Genomic DNA, 26,854 nt, shown 5'->3' on the forward strand with positions numbered 1-26,854 from the left:
GGACACAAAATGGTCCCCAACGGAGACCTACGTTGCACATTTCATCTGTCTATGGAATTAATTTTTTTCTGTGTTTTGAAAATGTTCTAGTACTACCGGAAACTGTACTTGAGAAGTATAACCATTATTTCTGAAATGTGATGGATATACCCCTCTCAAGAGAGGAATATAAAGCAAAAAGAAAAATAAACCTTATGTATAGTTCACGACAATTAACTTTATAAATATTATAAGTATTTATATTGTTATTCAGGAGTGCATATTTCCATGGACAAATAGAGGAGCCTGTATCTGGTATCCGCGCTGTGTTTCGAACCGGAGATACCAAAGTTCTTATAGCTGTTAGTGGGAAAGGTTTGCATGTCTTGGACCCAGAAAAAGAGGTAAAGCTAATCGCTTTTTCTTTTATTTTCATATTTATAAAAATTGCTTTGTAAATTTACAGTTTTTTGAAGATAGGTAGATTTTAGGTAGAAGATGAACACGGCACTCAAGGGGCTTTTAATCGCAGATTTCTAATGCTTCAATACCCTTCACCCCCTACTGGCACCAGATATAACCCTAGGTTGTATGCAAAACTTTGCTGATTTTTCGGTTTGCATTATTTTTGTGCTTATTACTTTTCAAGAGTTAGTTCCTAGTACCCAGTTTAACCATTTGTGAGGGTAGTGATTATTATATTTGGAATCAGCGTAAAAAGGCCCATGGAGTGGAGTTCTCATCGTCTGCCTAGGGAAGTAATCGAAAAGGCTGTAAATTTACCAATTGATTGAACGTTAGTTCAGGTGCTGACACAAATTGCATCAGGAGGGAGATGGGGTTATCACAGGATACAGCCGAAACTTATGAAAAATATAAATACTTGTGGGGGAAGTTTTAAGTATTCGATTGAGGTTTTCGGTTGTATATACACATGATCCCTACCCGCTAAGAATGGACCTGTCTCAGTCTCAATGGGCAAAAGAACCTAATTTTTAGCTAAAAAAGAGTAGTTTTCAAAAGTTAAAGGACAAACTTGGTTTTAAAGTTTATCTTTTAGGTTTTTTGCTGGTAATTGAAACTATTTAATTTTGGTCTTCGATTAGCATGATTTTTGGCTCATCAATATTTTTACAATTCTCATATGATGGCCAACTACCAAGAGTATACATACATAGTGGACATGTATAGAACATTTTTTGGTTTCCAGTGTCAACTCTCTCACAGCTAAAAAGAAACTGATCTACGTTCGATAGATTCAGAGGGGGAGGAGAGGGAGGATTAACTTTGTGACGTTACATAACCTGTTTTGAAGAGAGAGTCATCTACATAGAATCTATGGCAATGTATTCAAAAGTATATCCACGATATTATTTTGCTTTGTTTCAATTAATATATCAATAAATTGAGTAAATGCATTTGAGTCACGTCGTAAAAGCCTCATACAATAGTCCAACGGTGGAGAATCAGTTTTCATTATATTGTCAAGTGTTCCCTGAGAAAATATTTCCGTTGAAGAGATAACTCGAGAAAATCGTCATCTAGAATCAAACGTTTTTCCATAATCACAAGTTTCGACTTAATTCTCTCTATCTCAAATTCATTCATTTTCAATCCTAACACTCTCACTGCTGACTCTAGACTATTGACATTTCGTTCTACTTCAAGAATATTCGATAACCTCCTTTAAAAAAAATCTAACAAAAAGAAAGGGAACGTTTTCGATTTCGAAACAATTTTATTGTGTGTGAGCGTAATTACAATAATATTATATTAAACATATTCAATTACCGATATAGTCTATTGTTCTCAGTATACTTCTCAATTGCATTTAATGCACATTGAAGTCTTTGTATATGTACTGTATCGGTATCTGTAGCGAAGGATAATTGGTCCTCCAATTTTAGTTTGTTCAACGATAACCCATGCCTTGCATATACTTCTTCCCTATCGAGACAAAGTTAAGATTCTCTCTTGATTTCTACTGAAATTTTCGGTGCTCTTGTATCATTGCTTCTGATGCTGCCAGCTACACTATCGACTTCTAATAGTGTAAACATTCCGCTCATTATTGCAAATATATATCTTGACAAATAAATATATGAGTATTTTCAAACTGTTCTCCGTCCTTGAATTCTATTCCACACTAATATCAAATATACTGACAATTCTTCCTTATATTAGTTGTGGCACCCCTGTTAGTTTTTCTAGCTCTCTGATTGGCCTAGAAATGGTCGTGTGATCTTGTATAGTTAGTATTCTAGCTCTCTGATTGGCCTAGAAATGGTCGTGTGATCATGTATAGTTAGTATTCTAGGCCTCTGATTGGCCTAGAAATGGTCGTGTGATCATGTATAGTTAGTATCCTAAGAAGGGTTCCTACTGATTGCTTGCTTTTACGATTACCCCTGGGAAAAAAACAAAAACAAATTAATAGGCATATACAATCTTCCCTTCCTACATTGTGTAGACTGGAGGTTTAAACCTCTACTTTAGGGTTTTTCACCCCTACATTATTCCGTACATGAGGGGGTTGTCCCCCTCCCCGATACCTTGTCCTTCACGCTAAAGTTTTTTATTACTTAAAAATTTCTTATTCTAATTAAACGGTCCTTATGTTTCAGGGGTCGTTCTTAAAAAATTGGGACAAACACTCAAACTTCAGTGTAAAGATAAAAGTAACGAGGAGGAAGCAACACCCACATATACGGAATGATTTCTGTTATTTTTAGTTTTAATGTGGATCCTAGTAATAGATTCTTCTTAACACTTAATACACACTAAAATATATAAATTAATCAACAAAATAGAAGAAGAAAAGAGCATATACTTTAACAAAGACAATGAAAACAAATACAAATTGAATGCGAGTTTTCGTTTTTATATCTGTTAATCTTTAAAACGGGGAAGTAAAATATAAAAAAGGAAAAACTACATCTTTATCAATTAAAATACAGAACTTTTTTAGATCTACCAGTTTGTTGCTCGATAGATTTGTAGGCTATAATTGTAATGGCAGATCCTTTATATTTTCTTTATGGAGGGACCACTCGTCAAAAAAAAACTTAGCTGTTTCTGCTCAAGGATTTCGACCTGGTTGGCTTGTCGTCTGATTTCACTGACGTGAAGTGGGTTGCTCGCGAGGTTGCCATTTTTTTTTTTTTTTTTTTTTTTTTTTTTTTTTTTTTTTTTTTTTTTTTAATCAAACAGGTTGGGGTAACCAACTGTAACTAAGGAGTGACCCGGCTCAATAGTAACCGATAGGTCTACTCTGAAAAACGAAATTTTGATATCAATAAATGTATCAAAAGGATCGGTTTATTATGCTGATTTCAAATATATAAGTTTCATTAAGTTTAGTGTTGCCCATTATAGGCTACGAGCCTGAGAACATTTGCCTTATTTTCGAAAAAAGGGGAAAACACCCCCTCGAAAAGAAGAAGTCATAGAATCCTAATGCAAATCACACCTTCAGATTCAGCGTATCAAAAAAAAACCACCGCGTATGTTTCAAGCTCCTATCTGCAAAAATGTGGAATTATGTATTTTTTGCCAGAAGAAAGATCACGGATGCGTGTTTTTTTTTCTGGGGTGATCGTATCCACCCACTGGTCCTAGAATTTCCTGAGAGGGCTCATTCGAATGGAAAGTAAAAGTTCTAGTTCCCTTTTTAAGTGACCAAAAAGATTGGGGGGGGTGCAACTAGCCCCTTCCCCGCCCCTTTTCTCCCAAAATCGTCCGATCAAGATTTTTACATAGACATTTCGTTCATCAGTCATCATAGTTGAAAGGCCCAAAAGCTATGCCTTTTACCCCCCCCCCCCCACAGCCCGAGGGGAAAGTAAGATATAAAATTTGCCCATTGTTTACGCATATCATTTGTTATTGAGACGTATGTATACATTTTCAGGTTGGGGGGGCGAATTTTCTGCTGGGGGAGGGGGGATGGATTTCCACGTGGAGAGTTTTTACACTGGGGGAATTTTCCGGAATTTCTATACGAAATTCTTCATATGTCTTATTTTCTCTTTGCCGACTCAATTTTACGCGTGGAGATTTTAAGAATATATGTCCAAGGTAAATTTTTGCAAGGATTGAATTGTCTAAAAGATATTTCCTTGGGAAGGGGGATTTCTCCGTGGAGATAGGGCCAGATTTCCTGGCATTATTTAAAAAACAGTCAGAAATTAAATATAAAAACGAGTTTTTTCAACTGAAAGTAAGGAGCAACATTAAAACTTATAACGGACAGAAATTATTACGTATATGAAGGGGATTGCCCCTCGTCAACACCTAGCTCTTTAAGCGAAAGTTTGAATTTTCTCCAAATTCTTTAAGAGCGACTCCTGAAACAAAAGGTTGTTTTAATTAGAACTATAAGAAGCTTTTTTCAAGGTACCAAAAAACTTTAGCGTAAAGAGTGAGGTGTTGAGGAGGGGTATTCCCCTTCATATTCATAATAATTTCTGTTTTCTTTTTAGTTTTAAATGTGCTCCTCACTTTCAGCTGAAAAAACTATTTTTTTTTTATTTAATCTTTTAACATGAGATGATATAATACACATATATTTTGAATTCCCTGCTGTATTGTCGTGTTCCTTGCACTATTGTACACCTTTTCTTCTTCTTTTTTGTGTATTAATCTATATATTTTAGTGTGTATTAACTGTTAGAAAAAGAACCTATGACTGAGTATGCTTTAAAATGATTTAAATAGTAAATTTTATCTCCATATTTTCCTTTATTAAAAAGTAATCATAAAGCAAAATTCTATGTCGATTTCTCTAAAGTAGTTCAAAAACTTTTCCCATGGAACAAGAGTTTCGAAGAATAGTAAAGACCTCTATTAAACCAAGAATAATCAGCATCAATAAATAAAACCCAAAGCGAACTGAAATTACAATAAAAAATCTAGTCAAACTCATAACAGGCAAAAACTAACATGAGTAGGCCTGGCAACCCCCCCTCCCCTGCCTTTTCACTTTGCTGAAAGCAAAACACTTTTAAATTTTAAATGTTTTCACTTTGTTAACTTTAAAAAATCAAAAATTATTAATACTTTAAGGAATAAATATCAGTATATGTATATTAAACTGACAATCCACGTTCATTTGTTTGGTTTCTGTAAAGTGCATATTATATTTTGGTCTTGAGAAGGCATGGGGTTTGTCAGCCCTACTCATGCTAATTTTTGCTCGTCTTGAGTTTGACACTGTTATTTATTGTAATTTCTGTAGTTTTTTTTTTCTCTAAGAATTCATAGTTTGGCTTGCTATAAAATTTTTCCACTGTTTTGAAAATCTGGGCATAAAACTTAATACCATTCGCAAAAAAAAAATCTATTTGTGCGCTTTGACAACCTGGATACACTTACACTGTTTTGATTTAGTTAAATTGTTAGAGCAGAAGTAGTAATAGTAGTACCCCCAAAAGTTTTAACTTAATACCCTCAGTCGCTCTTGAAATATTGCTGAGACGTCTAATTGGCATCCATACGCCCATCGCGTTTTGATTTAGTTTTAAAGCAACGCTTAGTTTTAAAGATAAATGGGTAAATTGCATAACTGTGGGGGGTCGACATACCCAATATTCCTAGAGACATAGTTAATAGACTGTTCTACTATGCTGAACAAAATGGACGTCTCAAAATTTTAACTGGATGTGTTTCAAAAATTAATGGGCCTGGGAGGAGGGCTGCCTGCGCTCCAATCCCTTTTCACTCTTAAAATGGGCAGTAGAACGTTTAATATCCAGTATAATTAGCTTCTTGAAAAGTTTCAATGATATTGCTAGCTTATAATGCGGCGCTTCCTGTGATATTGCTTAAATGCCCTTTTGAAAACCTGCATGCATATTGTTTGTTCGTTTAATTGAAATTCCCCCTAAACGTTCCCAAAAGCTTGACCTTAATGCCCTTAGCGTCATTGGCTACAGTAACTGTAGTGGTAGTATTAATAGTATACACATAGTGCCTTCTGGTTAGTTCAAAATTCACCACAACTTACCCTTAGAGGTCTAACCTAGTAATGTAAGCCGTTCTTGAGATATTGCGTTGTCACCTTTTTGAAAATCTACATGGTCATAGTTCGTTTTGATTTAGTTCTACACCCGCCTTAATGTTTCTTGAAAACTTCACCCTAATACCCTTAGCTTGCGTAGTAGCAATAGTTTTAGTAGCAGTTGTTGCATTAGTATCAGTAAGCACATTGCACCTTAGGTTGCTTCAACATCCCATTCATCACATGCTGATAGTTTCAAGTTGGTGTCATCGCCTTAGTACCTCTTGATAACCTGTGTAGTCATAGGTTTTTTTTCGATTTAGTTCATTACAGTTTCATTATTTCCCAATTTTTCGCTTTAGTAGCAGTAGCAGTAGTTGTAATAGCAGTAGATTTAATAGTAATAGCCTTAGCTTTAGTGGCAGTAGTAGTATGAGTAGAAGTAGTAGCACTAGGATTCAAATATTGTCTTTTGGTTAGTTCAACATCCCCCACAACAAGTTTCAAATTTACACAACAAACTGTTCCTAAGACATTTTTGATACACCCCTTTGGCGGCATGCACACAGACAGCGTGTTGTGATTCAGTTCATGTTCCCCCTCGAAATTCCCTGAAAATGTCAACTTCATACCCTTCATCATAGTTGTAATAGTAGTCAACGTAGTGGTATTAGTATTATTAGTGGTAGTATTAATAGTAATAGCACTAGTACTAGTAGCAGCAGTAGTATTAATATATTGCCTTTTAATGAGTTGAACATCCCTCTCATCAAGCCCTGGAATTTTCAACCTAATATAATTAGACATTGCTTTGACATTGCTGATATGTCATTTTGGCACCCTATATATTCATATACTTCTGGAAATTTTTATCTTAATGCTCTCAGCCTTACAAGTAAATGCAATAGAAGTAGGAGTTGGATTAATAATATTAGTAGTATATGATGTAGGAGTAGTAAAGTTTCTACGACGACTTCTTCTATACGAAGTGCCCTGGTCAGAAAAAATAACAACAAAAAATGAATAATACATTGTACCAACATCGCTCTTTACTTAGACAGCGCTATTGTGCTGCCTATGATACTCTTAGCCTTGCAAGTAGTTGCAATTGTAGTAGTAATTTAGTAGTAGTAGTTGTTGTATTAGTAACAGTAAAAGTAGCAATGGCAGTCATATAACAAGGCATTCGGGGTTGAAATACCCCCCAGAGTCTGGGGGAAAGGATTGTAAGTTATGCCCCTAGGGGCATATAAAGTTTTCGTGGAAGGGATGGTTGTATAAACTTTATAGAAGGCTCGTTCGATTGGAAATTGAAAGTTCTACTTCCCCTTTAGAGTCAAAAGTGATGGAGGCACCCCCCCCCTTCCCCAAACATATCTGATTGTAATTTTGAGATTGCCATTCTGTTCAAAATATTCCAAAGAACATATAACAATGCCTCCAGGGCTCACTCAACCTCCTAGAGCCCTGGAGCAAGGTTTGTAGATTATGCCCCGGGGGCATGTAGGATTTTTTTGGAATGGGTGGTCGTATAAATTCGGAGGGGGCTCATTTAATTAGAAATCGGAATTTATTGTGCTCTTTTTAAGAGTCAAGTGATTCAAGGGAAACCAGCCCTCCCCCTCCTCCCACCCGACGCTCATCATTTCCCAAAAGCTATCAATCAAAATTTTGAGACAACTATTTTTTCAGTATTACTGAAAGGTTCAGTAATTGTGCCTTTGGGGATGTAAAATCACCATCCCCCTATAACCCTCAGGGCAATTCGGCAATTCGTTCATTGTTTACTTATGGCATATGTTTTTGCGAAAGCTGGGCATGTTTGATCTTATCTTTACAAAAGATGATGGGCATTCAGATGAGCCCTTCAGAGAATGTAGAGGGGATAGTTGAACTAAATCAAAACACGTTATGTGCATACATTTTGTCTAAAGGGCGAACTCGGGAATGACTGAACATATTAATTTGGAACTTTCGGGGAATGATAAGGAAGATGATCAATTGACCAAAAAGGCAATATTTGCGCGCTACTACTGCTACTACTACTATAACTACCGCTACTACTACTGCTACCACTTCTGCAGCTACTATTACTGCTACCGACTAAAACTACTGCTTCTGTAGCGAGTACTACCAAGGCTAAAGATATCGAAGTGAACATCTGTGGGAACTTGATGGGAAAGTTGAACTAAATCAAAACATAATATAGGCATACAGATTATCTGTATGCAAAATCTCAAAATTTTGATTGGATGTGTCTGGGGAAATGATTGGCTTAGGGTAATGGTTGCCCTCCAATCACTTTTGGCTCTTAAAACGGGCATTAGAACGCTCCATTTTCAATCGAATTGAAGTTTCGATCTATGTTTCTACGACAATTCCTGCTATATGAACTGCCTTGGCAGAAAAAATAATACATCTTGCCCACATTGCTTTTTACTTAGGCAGCGCAAGCGCCCCCCTCCCCCCAAAAAAAGGTCAAGTGAGCTTAAGGAAAATCATACCATTAGATCCATCATATCAGGAAACCCTACTGTAGAGGTTTAAAACTCGTATCTACAAAAATATGGACTTTTTTGCCAGAAGAAATATCACGCCTGCGTGTTTATTTGATTTGTTTCCCACGGGATGATCATATTGAACTAACGATTCCAGAAGATAGGAGAGGGCCCATTTGAACAGAAACCAAAAGCTTTAGTGCCCCTTTAACTGACCAAAAAAATCGGAAGGCAACTAGTCCCCTCCCGTGCCCCGTTTTTGGCCAAATATATCCGATGAAAATTTTGAGATATCTATTTGATTTAGCATAGTTGAAAGGTGTAATAACTATGCCTTCGGGGATGATATGACTCCCATAATCCCTAGGGAAATGCCTGTAAGTTACGAATTTTTCCATTGTTCACATTTAGTCTTTGTTGTTGGAAAATATACGGAATGGGGATTTTTCCTGTGGCAGGAGGTTTCCACGGCAAGCACTTTTATGTGAAGGAAAGTTTCCAGGGGGGATTCTCAAGAGGGTATTTTACACAGGAGGACCAGGAAATTTACTGGTATGACTTGAAAAACGGTCAAATTACATAAAAAAAAATCAACTGAAAGTAGGGAGCAACATTAAAACTTAAAACGAACAGAAATGCGTTATTTCGCATTATTAGAAATGCGTTAGAAATACATATATATGTTATGAAAATGCGCTATTGAATTGTAAATTCAATTTCGGTAATGGGCAAGATTTGTATTACTGTGAATTTTTCCATATTTTACCATATTTGTATTACTGTGTCCCACTACTGGGAAATTTTTACTTCATTTTCTTTGACGGCATTGTAACTGGAAAATTATTGCCAAATATGAAGCAACTGATATTATCTCATTTGAGACACTATCAAATACACTGCGTTTTTTTTTTTTTAACTTTTACTATCGGACCTCGCAGAGTCGTGACCTTGGTTGTTGTGTTTTTCCTGTTTTGTTTGTTTTTCTTTGTGCCACCATTATTTGTTTATTTGCCTTTTTCTGTTTGTTGTTGTTGTTGTTGCTACCTTCTATACAATGTTCTATAGAAGGTAAAACGTGAATTAATTATATTATTATAGGGCTAATTGATATGTTTCATTTTTTTAATTTTAGGAGATTGGTTTCCTTCAATTCTTTCCAAATTCCACTAGATATTAGAAATATTGTATATTTTCAGGAATTGCTAATTAGTCTTTCCTATGATTCATTTTCCTGGGACATTGTTTATGCTAAGGACCTTTCTCCAGATTGTCTATCGAGTTTGTATACCGTTTTTCCAGGACCTGACGTTTATGGTAGAAGAACTGTTAGGATCGTTCAAATATTTACGAAACAGGTAATTTAATGGTTTATCATTGCATATCTGTGTAATAAGATATTGTAAAATGCATGTCATAAAATAGGAATAGGGGAAACTTTTTTGTGTTTAGCTTCACCGTTCAGTGATAGCTTATGAAGGAGATTCAATATACGGTTTGAGTGGTTAAATATGTCAATATGCGTTTTATGCTGGATCCACTTCTAGCGTTTCGGAAAACGGTCTTTTCGCTGCTTTACTATTGTAAAAAACATATGATCTGCTTTATCATATGTAACTAATTTTGGAAGAATTCCATATCATGCTTGCTTTAAAATTATCTACACATTTTTCGAATGGTGGCCATTTCGGTGTCAAACCATGTGTATTGTTTCTATGTATAAATGTTTGCTCAAAATGCTGTATGTCACTTCGAGAAATATGTTAAATAAATTTTACAAATACAACCATTTTGCGGGTTTTTCGTCTCGTTGACAACTGAAGTTACAAATCCAGCATCTGGGCCTAATCCATGCAATGCTGTTATACTGCTGAAGTTGCGAAGAAAAAAAAGGTTCAGCCTTACCAATGACAATTTTTAATGACTGCTCTCGAATTTTTTTTCTTACCTTGGCGAGCGTCCTCCCAGTCAACGCCCCCACACTGACTTAAGAGCGTCAAGCCTGGAGGCAGCGACTGTTTTCCCTCTCTGTGCTGGCCTCCTGGCATCGGACTCACGTCAAAGTAAGTCCTGCTAAAGAATGTCATATGGTCATTAGAGCTGGGGAAGAATATGGAAAAAATATTACAGGAAAAAATTACAGGCGGTTGTTCTCTCGAAATATTCCCTTTGTGTGTCTCTTCAGTATTTTCGTTTGGCCTTTAAAAACCCCATTTCTGATCGTTTTCTTTCTTTCTGTTATGGCAGGCCAATGTGGCTTATGAAATTATCTTTAAAATGCAATATTTTTTGTAAGACTCTTTGGAATAGTAGAAAAGGCGTCAATCAAAAACGAAAATTTATGGCAAGGGGTTATTAGTTTGTTGCCAAAATTTTGACCTGGAAATTTTTTACTTTATGTAGTTTAGGGCAGACGGTGCAATATATATGATAGGTTAAAATCACTGCTTCTTCTTTTTTAAGTTTTAACAATAATATCCGGAGCTTAATCCTATGTTTGTGATGAGTATCAAAGCGACATAGACAAACCGGAATTTCCTGAATAGATTGGCTTGTAATTGGTTCTCAAACTGTTGTCCTTGCAAGGAAATGCCCCGTCAATTAACACTGAAAAATAGCCTAAAACATTTACTTAGCTGTCTGTAACGACATGATTTCTCAGATCATGAACTGCGACTGATACTTCCATTTATCAAAAATATTATCAATAACAATGCCTAGAGGCTATAACCTCTAATGGACTAAATACAACATTCACAAAAACAGTTGAATTGAAATAAGGAAATAAGATTAAGTGCTTGAGCAGTGAGACATCTTTATCGTGTTTTCTTTTAGGTTCAATAGTAATGGAGTGAAACCCTATAAGTTGATAACACCTATCGTAATTTTCACTTTTCTAGTCCCAAAACCTACTCCTTCCCTATGTCTATTACTTGATAGGAAGTGCGCCAAAGAATTTAGTTGGCGGAGGGGGTTAGAACCTTTTAATGAAGATACACAAAGTATGTCCTAAATCTAGAACGGGGGCGTTTTTGTTTTATTTTTTTTATTTTAAAAAAAGAGAATGCAAAAAAGAGTATTTTCAAAATTGTAGGGGGAACTCCCCTCCCCCAATTGGTACCCCTCCTTAATAGCTGTTATAACTTTAAAGTATTTGTAAATTGTTCCTTCCTAATTTTTTCTTTTAGTTATATTATAAGAATAAACATGTTTGATGGCAATATTGATTAAGTGCTCTTTATGTCTTGTATTCTTTTCTCTTGTCTTGCTTTCTTACTGCTTTCCTTTGTATATAAGCTCTAATAAATAATAAGCTCCATTCAAGGTTGCCATGATAGATGCTCTTTTGTCCTACTGGACCACTTTGCATCACGACCGGATAAACCGAGACGAGTCAGATATTGGAACAAGTGAATCTCTAACAGATTCTGCTGGTAGGTTGCTTTCTTTTTTTTATAATATTGTTAATTTCGTAATAGTTACAGATAACCTTTATCATTGAGAAATTCAGATAAAGAAAACAACAGAAACTAGCTTACGCAAATTAAACACGTCCGTAAAAAGGTGGAAAAAACATAAACGCAATAAATATATATTTATTTTTTCTATATATTTTTTTCATCTTGTTTTGCTTCTTTTTTTTCGCTGATAGAAGGTTCCACATTTAAAGCCTAAGTTTTCGGAATTTTACTATTATTTGTACGAAAAAGCTCTTCTTTTTTTTGCAAAGTTTCTTGCCTTAGACTTTAGATCCGGATGTTCCTCCAGAGGCAAACTGGGCCTCATGAAGGAACCACCAATCTTCTTGGTAGTTTACTGCGGCCAGAAGTCCTACCATAGAGATTGGATTGACGTGTGCAGGTCAGTCTTGTACATGCGTCGCAGTGTCTTTCTGGGTTTGTCTTAGCTGTGTGAACCATTTGGTTGCCAGTGAAGCACTGCATTGGGTTGTCGAAGATTGTCCATACGTATTATCTGGCGAAGGTATATATCTGCCATCTTTTATGACATCTATAGCAAGAGGGTGGCACGTCTTATCGAGGATGGATCGATTAGTTATCTTCTTCCGCCAGTTGATGATGAAGATTCATCTTAGACATGGATTTTCGAAAGCGAGTATTCTTCTCTCATGTTCCTGGCTCAGGTACCAGGTTTTGGCTGCGTGAAGGAGACCTGGTTTAACACTGCTTGTGAAAATTCGCAGTTTTAGCCGCAGAGAACCCTTTTGGACTGCCAAATCTTCCGTAGTCTGTTGAAGGTTCCATCAGTTTGGCCAATTCCTGTCAGTAATATTTCAGGGGTTGATCCAGTTCTGACAATTATGCTTCCAAGGTATTTGAAATGGAGGGCATGCTCTATATGTTACCCTTTACTTTCGATACCCAAGGGTGAGTCTGTTTTAAAGTTTTACCCACTTTTCAATATTTTCATTTCATTTTTAAAATAGGACGACAGTCTTGTCTAAGACATCATTTACTTACAACTAAAGAGGCCAATATATAATACCCCTTCAACGTTTTCTCTCTTATTTGTCCTTTGCATTCATGGCCTTTTATCTATTTTTCATAAAACTAGAAAGGTAAACCAGGGACTGAAAATCCAGTTTCAATTAATGGGCTGGAACCTTCGAATTTTTACTCCGAGTCTAGTCCTGTTCGCGAATTTCGTCACCTATGTTAAAGAAAATTCACTCTAAAGAAAATTGTCAAATAAATCCCTTGATTAGTATCTATGCAGAATCTCCTTAATTAAATTTGGTTGAGTTTTCTTTAACAGCAAACAGAAAAACAATTTTCACTATTTATAAACGCTTCACTTCAGAAACAACTGACGATTTTGATGTTGTGCAGCATAAGATTGTAGCCAATATAGCCAATCTCAGTTTCTGAAAAATTACAATTGCCCGGCTTAAAAAAAAAGAGCGCTAAACGCTAGATGGCAATATTGAATCGCGTCCATACTAGTACCAGTTTCCACTCTTGTAAGCTACCTAGTTAATTGCTATCACTGTTATTAGGTCCCTGTTGGCTGTTTACCTGCACGAGTGTTGCAATGACTTTTCTATTGTATCGGCCGTCTATTCAGATAATAAATGGCTGCAAATGTGTAATAATCAGTAGTAGCAGTGTTAAACCAATTGTAGGATCTCAATTACGGTTTTACACATATTGATTATTTTAGCACGCAGAGATTACTTGCAAATTGTCTACCTTTTTCTGCCAGGCTCTTGACTAAATTCCATTCTGCTTGACTGCAATTCCGTAATTTTTTTCACCATCCTACCTTTGAATAGAATATTCCAGGGGGTAAAAGCTACCTTTTACTGCTTGTCTTGCTTCCCTCCTTAATTATTAATTTATTAATAATTATTAATTTGATTTATTTATTAATATTAATTTATTCCTCACATAGAGTGAAAATGAATACATGATTCTGCTCCAAACGGGGTGCAAAATGCTATCGTTTTTGTTAAAAATTCGATTGTACAAGGTCATAGGGAGGAATTTTTAATGGGTCAAGGGTCCAATTTATGCCTCCAATAAAACATATCGAAGATCCTTGTAGTTCTCTGCTTCAAACAAGGTGTACTTAGTCTGCTTTTCTATTAGAAAATAAACAGGAAAGGAGGGAGGCCTTTAATCTCACTGATTGAAAATTCCTGTATTATCCCGGCTCAAAAAAGGTGCCAGGTATCTTTCTTTCTGATAAAAAGTTGGAGATATTTGAGTAGAGGAGTGTCGGAAGGGACAAGCAGAGTTTATTTAAGACATAGACACATTTATTGACATACTCAACATAGCACTAAGAAGCAGTAAAACTGTGAAGTAAATGTGCCTCCTTATAGACCAGTGGATAAAAATCTATTGGAGTTTATTTTTCACTCTTCAGGCACGGTTGTTTACGTAGTTCTTAAGGAGTACAAACAAAAACTGTTGCTGCATTTGCAAGCCGTTGGTACTAATGAACAATCGCATCAAAACTATTTTCTGCTATCGTATCTGTAGGGACTAGCAGCTCGTTTTTTTTTTCGAAGTTTCTTCGTAGCTTTGTGCGCGATGTTCTTTTAGCTGAAATTTTTGTTCAATCTTAACTAATCATCGCAGCTCAATTGTCTTGTATATTTTTTCTGTTGGTGACTAATTTGTGAACATCCTCAGTTGTAAAGTTCTTATTTGGTAGTTTCTTGGTTTTTGTATTTAGTTTTTCTTTCCCTGGTTCTCCCCTAATATTCCTCACTCTAATCTTATTTCCTAATTTTTTGAGGATTATGAAATTTCTTTATTTTAGATTTGGAATTTTCTTAATTCTCACTATATATATACTCTCTATTTATATCCTTTTTGACATCCAAGAAGAAAAGGAGAAAAAAATCTATAAAAGTCGGTGTTTTTTAGGATACTTCTAGCCTAGTAAAAGTATCGTTGTCAAATTATCGCCTACTGTACTTTTTTATATATGAATTGTATCTATTTTAGATGCACTTGCTCCATTAACTAAAAAATTGACGTATCGGACTCCAAGTGAAATACCAGTTTTCTCGAAAGTTGATCGTCTTTGTCTAGCAACCTTTGATGAGGATGGAAATCTCATTGACAAGCGAGGTAGCTGGAAACTTCGCACAGGAGTCTCAGATTGAAAGCTAGCATTCAATATAGTTTGAATCTCTGTTTTCTACTATTTTACAAAGCGCTTATTGTAAAATGTACGAAAGTACTACTGATTGTATTGTGTTACCAGATATTATGTATTCCCTGTCAGGCTAAATTCCGACAGAATGTGGTAAATTTTGCCCAGTGAAAATGACCACCTGAACGAGAAAAAGAGATATCCTAGTCCCCAAATTTCAGTTTTAAAAATTGTCCTTTAATTTTATTGATTAGTAACTCTGACGTATTTTCCTAGGTCAATAAGGTTTGGTTGTTTTCGGATAGACAAAAACCCGTCTTTTCAAAACTTTTTTTTAAGGTTAAAACTTAGTTGATGTATTCTGTTGGTCTATTTGTAGTACCTTCAACCTGATTGACTCTTTTGTATTAAATTTATAGTTAGGAAAAAGAACAAAAAGCTTCTGAGCCACAACAATTTTTTGAAGTAAATCATGACCAACTAACTTTGGTATTTGAATTCCACTTTAATGTCTGATGGAAAGAGAATCCTCTTAAGTCTCACTTAGACAATTTTTTTAAGAGAAAGGGCTGCTATAAAAATCACTTGAAAATAGCAGCATAAATCAGAATACGACTTTTGTAGAGAGACCGGAGTAAATATAAAATCACGTTCAATCTTAGCGCCGAGCTATTGCTGAATAACTTCACGAATCTTTGCTAAAACTCCCGAAAATTTCACCAAAAATATATCTCTTCTTATTAAAACTGCAGACTAGTGCGCAAAACCAAATTTTGACCTAAACTAGATAAATAAATAGGCACCCGCATCGTGCTCTTGATTCTATTAGTCTCTGGGTTAGTGGTCTCTCCAGACGCCCAGATACGATGGCAAATCCCAATTCTATCCTGCTTCTAGGGTCTGGCAAATCCCTGTTCCGTCCTACTTGTAGGGTCTGGCAAATCCCAGTTCTGTCCTTGTAGGGTCTTGCAAATCTCTGTCCCGTCCTCCTTGTAGGGTCTACGTTGAAGTCCCAACCTCTCTGTCTTCTGTGTGAGCCCTGTTTGGTTGTTCTGGTAGTAGGTTCAGCCTAAACAGGCTACACTTCTCAGAGTGTTGACCATATGATGTTAGAGGGCGGGTTAAATATTGTCAGTCAAAGTCGACAACTACCAAAGGCGTTCTGTTGGTACGAGCGTGGCTTGGTCTCGCATACCTTAAATTTCCCAAGTGTAACAAGTAAGGGCGTTGAACCCGTCATATATCACCTGTAATCGAAATAATGAGCACGAATAAAGAAAATATAATGGCATGGGGCCTTCGGGCCAACTGGTATCCGTGTCGACGGGTTGAATTCGGTGAATGGTACACTACAGGTCATCCCACCGAGCATATCTATAATATCAGAACTTGTTCTCCTTGTGGATTAAGGCTCGGGATCTACATTTTCTTCGCGGAGCATATGATCTTGACAGATCGAACGAGCAGAGTGACTTGACGGTGCCCGAAATGTTCACGTACCTTTGACCTAGTGTCGGTGGGGGAGGTCATTTCTCGCACTGCAAAGGTTCTGGCCTGCGAGCGGTGGCCGGATCGGCTGATATGAATTTTAGAGCGAATGTTGATTTAGTAGTAGTAAAATGTAATGTTGCTTGTTTGGATGGTGGCAAGTGGACGGGCGTCAAAAGTTCAAGGAACGCTAGTATCATTGGGACGCCGGTTCCAGGGGAAGGACCCACTACCCAAGCTGGTGTTAGTGTGGGTGAGGGCTGATTGTTAAAGGGTATTTTTCCTATGGCAGGAGTTTCGCATCTGCCTCGGGTCTGGAACGTTATGTTGGAGTTAAATGAGCTCGTTGGAGTGACGATGAGTTGAATGTGGTCGCCGAGATCGAGTACATAACCGGGAAATTAGTTGGCATAAATCACATCATTGCTTCTTTGATGTCTGAGAGGGCTGTGGAGGCTATAAAGAAAGCCCAGTAGTGACCCGAATACCACGGGATACTGGATGACGTCAAGCGTTGGGATGTCGATCGCAAGGCCCGTCTAGTGTCCCCTCTGAAGAAAAGGCAGAGAATTGACGAGTCAACTGGGATCGACGAGCCCGTAACAGAGTTGAGAGTGAAACTGGAATCTGAGATAGAAGAGTATCTTGACGATGTTGAACCCCCCCCCCCCCGAAATTTCAAATCCATGAGTTCGAAGGAGCAACCCTCGAAGCTAGAGGCTTCAGGTCTACCGCCCTTCTTGCTGTGGAGGGGAAATTATCCGTGAATACACTCTTTAGGGAGTTTTCTACGCGATACCTTGAAAGTGTTGAGATGACGGCGGGATTAGAAGAGGCAGGGGACGGTCTTGCAGTAAGTTCGGCCTCTATTGACAAAAACCCACCTATGATGCTACTTCCGAATGGAGAGTTCACAAGGAGAGGCCACATGAGAGGGGGTTTTGTTTATCCCAAGTGATGTTTTGACGCGGCGAGAATGACTTCTTAGACGCAGTACTGATGTGTGAATGGGATTGGAAGAGAAGAGAAGTCGATCACCACCGCCGAAAAGCGTGCGCTTTTCGGCGAGTACAAGGCTCTGTTTGAGTCAGAGCCCCTAAGGGATGAGGAAGGAATTGCCCCTTTAGTATATAAGCTAGGAACAGAATTGATATGTCCTATTACCACCGAGGAAGTAAGTCGGACCCTCAACTCTTTCAGTGAGAAATCGGCCCCCAGTCTTCTCAAGTATTCATTCCTGAAGAAGGTGGACCATATCTTGGCAGTTCACTTATTTACTTTTTTGGCGATTGGAAAGGTACCAATGTTATTGAAACGTTTTAGAACCAGGCTGGTCCCAAAAGACCTAGGCAATGGCTTACCAGGCAAGAAATTTTCCCCAATAACAACTGCCATAACGTTTTGCTGCGATTGTATATGAAAATAATTGTATATAGGCTAAATGCCTACGAGCTGTTGTGTGGGAGCCAGCGAAGTTTTGTGCGTAGACCCGGTTGTTTTGAGAACATTTGCACGGTCAGAGCGTTGATCAAAGAAGCACGGTAGGAAGGGAGGTCCATCTGCCTAGTTGCAGTGGTCCTCTCCAAGGCGTTTGACTCGGTGCAGCACGCTAGTGTGCATAGGACCCTGAATCGTTTTGGTGCGACTGACAAACTGGCCACGGTGATTGCCGACCCATATTCTGACGTGTCTACATGTCTCAATATATCTAGGAAAGAACTGGGTCACATTGAGATGAGGGTCGGAGTTAAGCAAGGAGACCCTCTGAGTCCTATGCTATTTAATATGGTTGTAGATGAGTTCCCTGCCACCGTGAACCGCAACGTCACTGTTGCTAACGGCGTTGGGTTCACATATGGTGGTGTAAAACTTAATGCGATTGGTTACGCAGATCATTTGCTGCTAAATTTTTAGTCCCATCGGGGGCCTCAGACGTTAATTGAGAATTTGACCGATTTTTGCAGGCGCTGGTACTTGCGGATAAACCCTGGTAAGTGCCACTCGTTGTGCCTAGAATGACAGGGTAAGGCTAAGAGCCACTTAATTTTGGGGAATGTATTGATAGTTCCCGGAGGTACAAGGTAGGAGTCTCTTGTTGAGGAAGACCCCGTATGTAACCCGACCGTTGGCGTGACTGGCTGCTTGAGGTACCTTGGAGTTTAGATACGGCCGGATGGAAGCTGTATCACTAAAGAAGCCGATTTCACTTCCTCACTAGCTAGGCTAGGGAGGGCCACCTTGAGGCTTGGGAAGGGGCACAGAAAGTACGCCTGGCGAGACTCTTGGTGAATCGTCAGTTTTATAGCGTTTCATTGGGTAATATTTACATCCAACGGCTAGGGCGGTACGATAGAGCGGTGCGTTCTTTCATAAAGAAGGTATTACACCTTCCCAAATCAACTGTCATCAGCTTTTATATACGAAGACCAGGGACGGGGGTTTTGGCCTATATTGTATCCTCGAGAAAACCATGACATTCCTAGGAGATTCGTTGCGCAAGCTTCGGACCCCGCAGACCCGTAGATCATTGCACTAGTCTTTACCCAATTGGTACAACGATTACAGAGACCGTGTAGATAAATTCAGCGAATGAAATTGCCAGCAGGAATTTCCTCAGACTTGGCAGGGTGACGGGGTGGTTTCCTTCAAAGTGAACCCAATTCCCAACTTCTGGTCCCAGGTCAGACCAAGTTTTTCAAGGGACGATTCTGCAACCATCCGATTACGGACTCAATTATACCCTACCAGAAGGACCCAGTATATCTCTGACCCTTCATCGAATACGTTCAGGCATGGATGTGACTCGCAGGAAACGATTCAACATGTTTTACAATCCTGTTCATTTGTACACGGAGCACGAGTCAAGCGGTATTATTCTGTGGTCAATTCTCTGATCGAGCACGTGAATGGAGGCAACCTAAGGTATATTCGTGAAACCTACCTGGCTCACGGCACATAACGGCTCAAGCCGGATCTCGTAATTAATAAGGATGACGTGACCTATGTCGTGGACATGACGGTGTCTTACGATCGCCTGGGAATATATAAGCAAGCTGCTGAAGAAGACGTACGAAAGTACGCCGTACTCACCCCGAACGACATCTCTGGACTAAGTGAAATCCACCCGATAGAGGTCATCCCAATAGCTATTGGGGCTCGTGGAGGTTGGAGACATGTCAATTTGAAATTCGGCAAGATCCTTGGCTTACCTCGTAGCTTTGCCAACATTAACATCATCCGAATTATTAAAAATGATTGATTGATGTTGAGGCTACATAGTAGTGTTGAGAGCCGAATCGCCCAAACCGGCAACAGCAACAATCTATTAGCTCTTACCAGTAGTGTACGTCGTAGTAATGTTGTTAGTAGTAATCCATTGAATGAATGGCCGTTTTTGACGGAGATTGCGATGTTGAATGTGACCTATCTACCTACGGCCCCTGAGCAGTCCCGTTAAAGGACTGCCCAGGGGAGGTCGTGTGTGGTAAAGGACATTTGCTTCAATAACTAGCAATTCCTACGTGCTCAGGCGAGGAAATTCTTCAGGTTAAACCACAACAACAGGTGATGTCGGTCACAAAACGTCCTGGAGGTTGGACAAACTTGTTCCACTGTGAGCCTGTTCTGCTAAACCCAACAAGCAAGTTATAAGTTTACTTCACTTCCTTATAAGGACCGTCCCATATAAAACCTTATGCTAATGGCTGGAATATCTCGTTTTAATTGTTTTATAGTTTGGTATAACACTCTAAAAACTCCTATTTTGAATTTATTTTTTTTCAATATATACATTTATAGTGTATTATGAGCAATTTAAATTGTTGAATGAAAATTGTCAATACTATCAAAATATTTTTTTGACTTTAAAGCGTAATGGCCGATTTATATTTTATATTCCTTTAGTAAAATTTCATTTTGATAACTTTCCTTAAAATAATAAATTTAATTTATACTGTTGTCTTTCATTAATTTATTTTTCTCTCTCTAGTCTTAGTACTTCTGGAAATGGGTTTTATTCATAGATCTATTGCATCCATGGCCACTATAGTCATTACTTTAGGTGGCCATTTTCCTCATCGCATCACTCATCTTCGGAAAAAGTTGTTAGATACGCCCTTAGGCTGTGTGCAAGACAATTTAATTTACATTTACAACTTTAGATTATCTTTGAAATCAAACAGTGAGAAATGTTATATTGTACATAATAGTTCGCCATCATCTCACCGTGCCAAAAATTAAATGGCGTATCTAATATTTACGTTACAATTGAGTCAAGATGTAGTTTAGTTGTTTTTAAAAGCGGGAAAGCTTTTCTATTCATCTACTTAAGGTAGATACAAATTTTCGACATGAAAATGATTTGCTGTTTCATTTATTTATTAATTGCTTTATTAACTTGTAAAATAAGCAGCTGTGAAGCCTTTCGGACAACAGGCATAAAAAAAGAAAAAACTTAGCATGTATTTTTTTGTGAGGGTGAGGGACAACTATCTTAGTCTACTCTCCCCTCAACATAAAATTCGAGGTAATCTTCTTATTCTGGGCTTTTTTTTCTCCATTTACATATTTTCTTTGAATCGTTTTTATTCATCGTCTGTTTACTGTTCAGGTAGCTTTAGGTGTTTTCTATGATTTTGTTTCTGATTAAAAGAGAAATATAATATATGTTGTCAAAATCTTGTCAGCTTTTCAAACATTGTTTTCTGCTGCGTGGTATTCAGCAAAATATAGTTAAAATAGCCTATTCCATAAATAGGCTATTTCATGGTCACCACCGACTAGTGGTCAGAATTTCGTAGAATGGTCTCTTTTAGCTACACGTACTGCACTGGCTGTTTAATTTCCGGGATAAAACAGCCGTGTCAGTTTTTTCGACCTAAGCGGCGTTCAGTGGGACTCGGTTCCCAACTTTTTGAAACTCAATGGTCTAAACTTTAAAAAATTTTAACTTTCAGATTCGTTCCAAGTCTGAGTCGATTGTCTGAAGACCGCCAGGAAAAGAGAAAGGAATTGATTGATTAAGGACTACCAGTTCAGTTTTCTGTTGTGGGGGGGGGGCAAGGCATTTGTGGAGGCCAATACTGCAGTAACCTAAATCTCTTTTTTTTATGAATGATCAAATCGTAGAAGGAAAAGTATTTTCCTGGCGTATAGCACCCAAAATAGTGTTCCTTACTGTAGTATGTTTAGACTTAACTTTCATAGATCTTGACCAAACTCCAAAGCAGAGGTATTTATTGGTGTGCTCTCCTCGCAATAGTTCCTTTGTGTCATTGTCGTTTAAAGGGTTGGCCATAAATATCGCCAATATAGTAGCTATGTTCAAGCAAACAATAAAGGGGATTAATATTGCTGAGTGTAAAAATTATTTTATTCACAATATTGTAGTACAGCCATGATTGGTTTTGCAGCATATCAATGCAGATAAACAAACGCGAATTTTTTTTTTTTCCATGCAAGGAATTCGGAACACGCCGTCAAAAGGGAAATATACGAAACTTTTTACAAAAAATCGCAATTTAGGGGAAGAGCTATAGACGTAAAATCTCTCTTGATTATGCACCTGTGTTAAGGAATTTTTGGGTTTTTTGAGTCAGATGTACCTTATGAAGCGAATGTTTTCCGAAAATGATAAAATTCAGGAAGAAAACTTCCGGTTAAAGGTGGACAACCGTTTAGCATGATCATAAGATTTCGTCACCGGCACAGATAACCTACTCAAAGACGTATGCTAGAACTTAATGTGGATGAGGACGCGTGGCAGAAATTGGAGATAACCACATAATTATGTGACTTGCATGAACAATAGACGCGGTTATAAGAGAAAACGCATAAACCACGCGATTTCAAAGAGGCATTTGCCCGAAAACTATATTCGCCGTGAAATTGTTTTCCAATTTTAACTAATCATTGCAGCTCGATCGTCTCATATTTTTTTCTGTTGCTGAGTAATTTGTGAACATCCTCCGCTGTAAAGTTGTTATTTAGCATTTTCTTGGTTATAGTAAGGCTTTAGTTTTTTCTGGCTCTCCCCTAATATTCCTGACTCTGATCTTGTTTCCTAATTTTTGGAGGAGCATCAAATTTCTTTAAATTAGTTTTGGAATTTTCTTAATTTGCTTTAATTTGCTTTGGAATTTTCTTAATTTGCTTAGTTTTCTTAATTTATGTTTGTACTTTAATATACGTAAAGAAGAGGAGAGAAAAACCTATAAAAATCGGTGTTTTTTAATGGTACTTCTAGCCTAGTAAAAATATTGTCGTCAAATAATCGCTTACTGCACTTTCTTTATTTATATAAATTGTATCCATTTTAGATGCACTTACTCCATTAACAAAAAAAACTGACGTATCGGACTCTAAATGGGATACCAGTTTTCTCGAAAGTTGATCGTCTTTGTGTAGCAACCTTTGATGAGGATGGAACTCACATTGACAAGCGAGGTAGCTGGAAACTTCGCACAGGAGTCTCGGACTGAAAGCTAGTGTTCAATAAAGTTTGATCTCCGTTGTCTACTCTTCAACAAAGCGTTCATCGTAAAATATTTGAAATTATCACTGATTGTATTGTGTTACCAGGTCTTATATTTTCCCTGTCAAGCAAAGTTCTGACAGAAAGTAATAAATTTTGCCCAGTGTAATCGACCAACTGAAAGAGAAAAAGAGATATAATAGTTCCCAAATTTAAGTGTTAAAATTTCTGCTTTAATTCTATTAGTTAATTATTCTTACGTATTTTCTTAGGCCAGTAAGGTTTGTTTGCTTTCGGAGAGACAAAAACCCGCTTTTTTAAACTTAGTTGTTTTGAAAACTTTAAAACTTATTTGATATATTCCGCTGTTGTCCATTTGTATTAACTTCAACCTGATTAGCTCTATTGTATGGAATTTAAGTTAGTTATGTAATTTATTGGCACAATGACGCCCATACAAAAAAGTTCTACTCATTACCTGCTAGGATGATACATAATCAACAGAATAAGATAAGTATAAATTACCAAAACAAGAGAAGCGAACCATCAAGAGTTGGCTTTACAAATTGATGCACATAGAAACAACTCCCACTGACTGCATACAATGATTAAAATGCAAAAGTTAAAAAAAAAATACTGAGAATATATTTTTACCAGTACATAAACAGAAAGCGTTTAATTTTCCTAAGGTTTATGTAGCCCTTGCAAGTTTTTTTTTTTCCTTTTTGTTTTTTTTTCTTTTTTACAGTCATACAGCGTTAATGTTTCAAACTTAGGATTGAAAAATATGTTGAAGCATGTGAAAATCGGAAAGTGTCCCTGTTTTCAGCAAGCTTGGGATCATTCTCTAAGAAAAATTCTAAGTTATATCATAACTCATGCTTGGTGGATGTATTGATCTTAAAGTAATGAATCTAATGATTTGGGACCAGGCCTGGTAAGACAATCACTTTGTCTTGCACTACTTGGGTCCTCGGGAAAGGTAAAGACTGTTTTCCGCCCGCCCCCGCCCCCCCAAAAAAGTTTGCTGGGGCAGCAACCACCACGATGTTAGTAATCTGACGTCTGCTTTCAAGATGGCATGGAATTAGGCTCACACAACTTAAGAATCATCGCAAGCATTGAATACTCAATTCTTCAGAGATCCCCTACTACCGAGCTAGATCAAATCCCTTGTTGCTGCCAACACATTCAATTTTTCTATGGATACAGACACCTAGACCTTGAGACAATACACACTCATCATCTCATGCCCCCTCCCCCACAAAAATGTTGAACTTAGCTTAACATAATTTTCCTTCTACATAATTTTCCTTTAATGGGCCAGAGATTCAAGTCACCTTTTTGTAACCAAAAAAGGGTGTTACACCCGTTATAAATCACATGTGCTTTGAAAGGAGAAAAAAATATGAGCAAATGAAGGCGCGGACCCTTCTGGGTGAATCAGAAACGTGTCGACGGCGTGAAGTCAGCTGGGGTGCCATTGCAGGTCAGTCCTCCATTCTCACCTGCATTCTTCTACAGAGTTGTAAAATGTCTTAGTTGTGAAGTGAGACCTAGGAGCTATAAGCTTCTCGCTGAGCATGTCGTTCAAACGCTTCGAGCAAGCTTTGTGACTTAGCTGTGCCAGAAGTGTCCTCGGATCTCTGATCCAGTATCGAGGGCTGCGGGGCATCTCCCGCCCTGCAAAGGTTTTGTCACGCAAGAAGTTGCTGAACTCCAGGTAGTTAGGTGGAGTGTCTTATGTGGTGCGATTGTAAGTAGTGTGGATGATGTTGGTGAACTACGGATGATCGTTGGTAAAAATCATGCAGGGAACATGGGTCTAATTGCATCTACTATGCAAGTCCATGTTATTGAGAATGAGGGTCCTCACAAGTGTATTGCTTTCGTCTGTGGCAGAAGTTTTGCATTCGCCTAGGATCTGGGTCAGCACATGCGGCACCAACACCTGGTGGAACATAGATAGCATCTCTCGGGAAAGAAGTGGCCTTATTAGAAGGACGAAGAGCTGAAGCACGTCGCGATCTTAGAGGCAGAGGCCGGGTATCTGATTAACTTCAAAAAGTATGTTTATTCTCGACTGTCTGGGAGGACTGTAGAGGCAGTCAATAATTCCTCGTCAGTGAAGTGATATAGTGAGATACTGAAGAATGCCAAACGTTGGGAAGCTGATCGTCGGGGTAATCTTGTATCTCCGACAAAGAAGTGGTACAGATACGCGAGCCAATGCCGCCAGATAAAGTAAATGAATATATTGTCGATGGAGAGTTAGCAGTGTTGGAAAGCCATCCTGGGCTTTCCATTTAAGAGTTTGAAGGAGCGACCCGAGAAGCGAGAAGCTTCAGGACCGCCGCTGTTCTTGCTTTGGAAGGGAAAATACCGTAAATACTCTGCTTACAGAGTTTACTACGTGATACCTTGATTGTCTGTTGGTACGAGTCGGCTAGGGTTTAGCAGTACTTCAAACTGCCCGGGTGTCACCAAGTAAGCGGCGGTGCACCTGTAATATCACCTGACTGTAATGATGGGAGCACATAAAGATCAAATGACGGCACGGGAACAGATGTCCCGTTCGGATCTGTGTCAACGAGTTGAAGCCGAAGAGGGGGGAAATACTGAGCATCCACATGGTCTTAACCAGGTTCCCTTTACGGGAGAGCTGGTATACACAAACAAGACATGCCCAGTGTGTGGAGTGAGCCACCGGAGCTCCTAGCAGAGCATATGACTCGGACCGCGGGTAAACGGCGGGAGTAACTATGACTCCTCTTTGTTCATGGATCCTCTTTGGAGAGAATGGATACTCCTTCTGTTACGGGCTTATTTCTCACCCCCGTAGGGATGAGCGCAATGATGGTCCGTTAGGCGGGATAACATTGAGATCTCGTACCTGATTACTATGGCGACACAGGTGGTTGCTCTTAATTGAGTGACCGCTTGCGACCCGCTCACTGTCAGAATTGGGCGTGCAATCGAGCTAAATGCTGGGAAAATGTAGTCTTTATCTGATCACAGTGTGGAAGGGAGATTACACTTGGGCAAAATTGACTGTCACGGGACTGACGAGTGTAGATCGCTAACAGGGGACCTGTATTGACCATGACATACGGTTCTGTTGGGAACCGCGCGGGTCCGTCAAGTAGCTTTACCGCAGGCTATCACACCCAGTCGATTGAGGGTTGGACTGCGGGACCTTGGCAGAAGGTGAGCGAACACGAACGTTATGACAGAAGAGAGGCTGTCCCGGAGTAGGGCATCATCCGTGATGAACAATGTGCATGGGTGGGACCTATCCTTGGATGGGGCCTATCTGTATGGATGGAGCAGGTACAGCCATTGTCTCGTTTTGTGCTTTGGGGGTGACCCCGGGTACTTGGACGAAATTTGGTACCGCCAATGATGCTCGGCCCCCTTCACATCAGGGGGGTAAGTGATCTCTCCAGACGCCCGGATACTGTTACAATACGCAGTTCCGACCTTCACGATGATCTTCGCGGGAGTCCCTAACTCTCACCGATATATGTAGGAGGGATCTGCATATATCACAGGGCCGAGAGAGGGCGAAGCGTTGTCAGTCAAAGGCAACAACTGCTAAAGGCGGTCTGTTGGTACGATAGTGGCTTGGGTCCGGTGGTACCTCAATCGTAGGAAACCACCCGGGTGTACCAGGTCAGGGAGGTGCACCCGTTATATATCACCTGTCAGAAATGAGCACACAAAATAATGATCAAAAGACTGTCCGCGTAGCCTCGGATGCGGACAGACGAGGTGAGAGCGTAGAAGGTGAAGGTA

The 26,854-nt window shown here is 38.6% G+C and overlaps 1 protein-coding gene across 3 annotated transcripts in view; it reads left to right on the forward strand.

The window, feature by feature from the left end:
• The window catches only part of Bili (FERM domain-containing protein 8 Bili), a 67,879-nt gene extending 44,663 nt beyond the window's left edge, over positions 1-23,216 (forward strand). The window contains exons 7-11 of one of the 3 annotated variants that reach the window (XR_016142011.1): positions 254-383; positions 9,672-9,830; positions 11,798-11,906; positions 14,949-15,175; positions 22,905-23,214. Coding sequence is in view for 2 of the 3 variants with exons in the window: in XM_089092613.1 (XP_088948739.1) it covers positions 254-383; positions 9,672-9,830; positions 11,798-11,906; positions 14,949-15,109 (559 nt within the window). In the remaining variant the exon portion in view is untranslated. Of the gene's footprint in view, positions 1-253; positions 384-9,671; positions 9,831-11,797; positions 11,907-14,948; positions 21,456-22,904 lie in introns of those variants that run through there. The other 2 variants (XM_089092614.1, XM_089092613.1) reach the window with 2 other exon arrangements.
• Positions 23,217-26,854: the final 3,638 nt, after the last annotated feature.

Source organism: Artemia sp. Qi Xiang Cuo, chromosome 7, assembly GCF_049724085.1.
Source record: "Artemia sp. Qi Xiang Cuo chromosome 7, ASM4972408v1, whole genome shotgun sequence".
NCBI lineage: Eukaryota > Metazoa > Arthropoda > Branchiopoda > Anostraca > Artemiidae > Artemia > Artemia sp. Qi Xiang Cuo.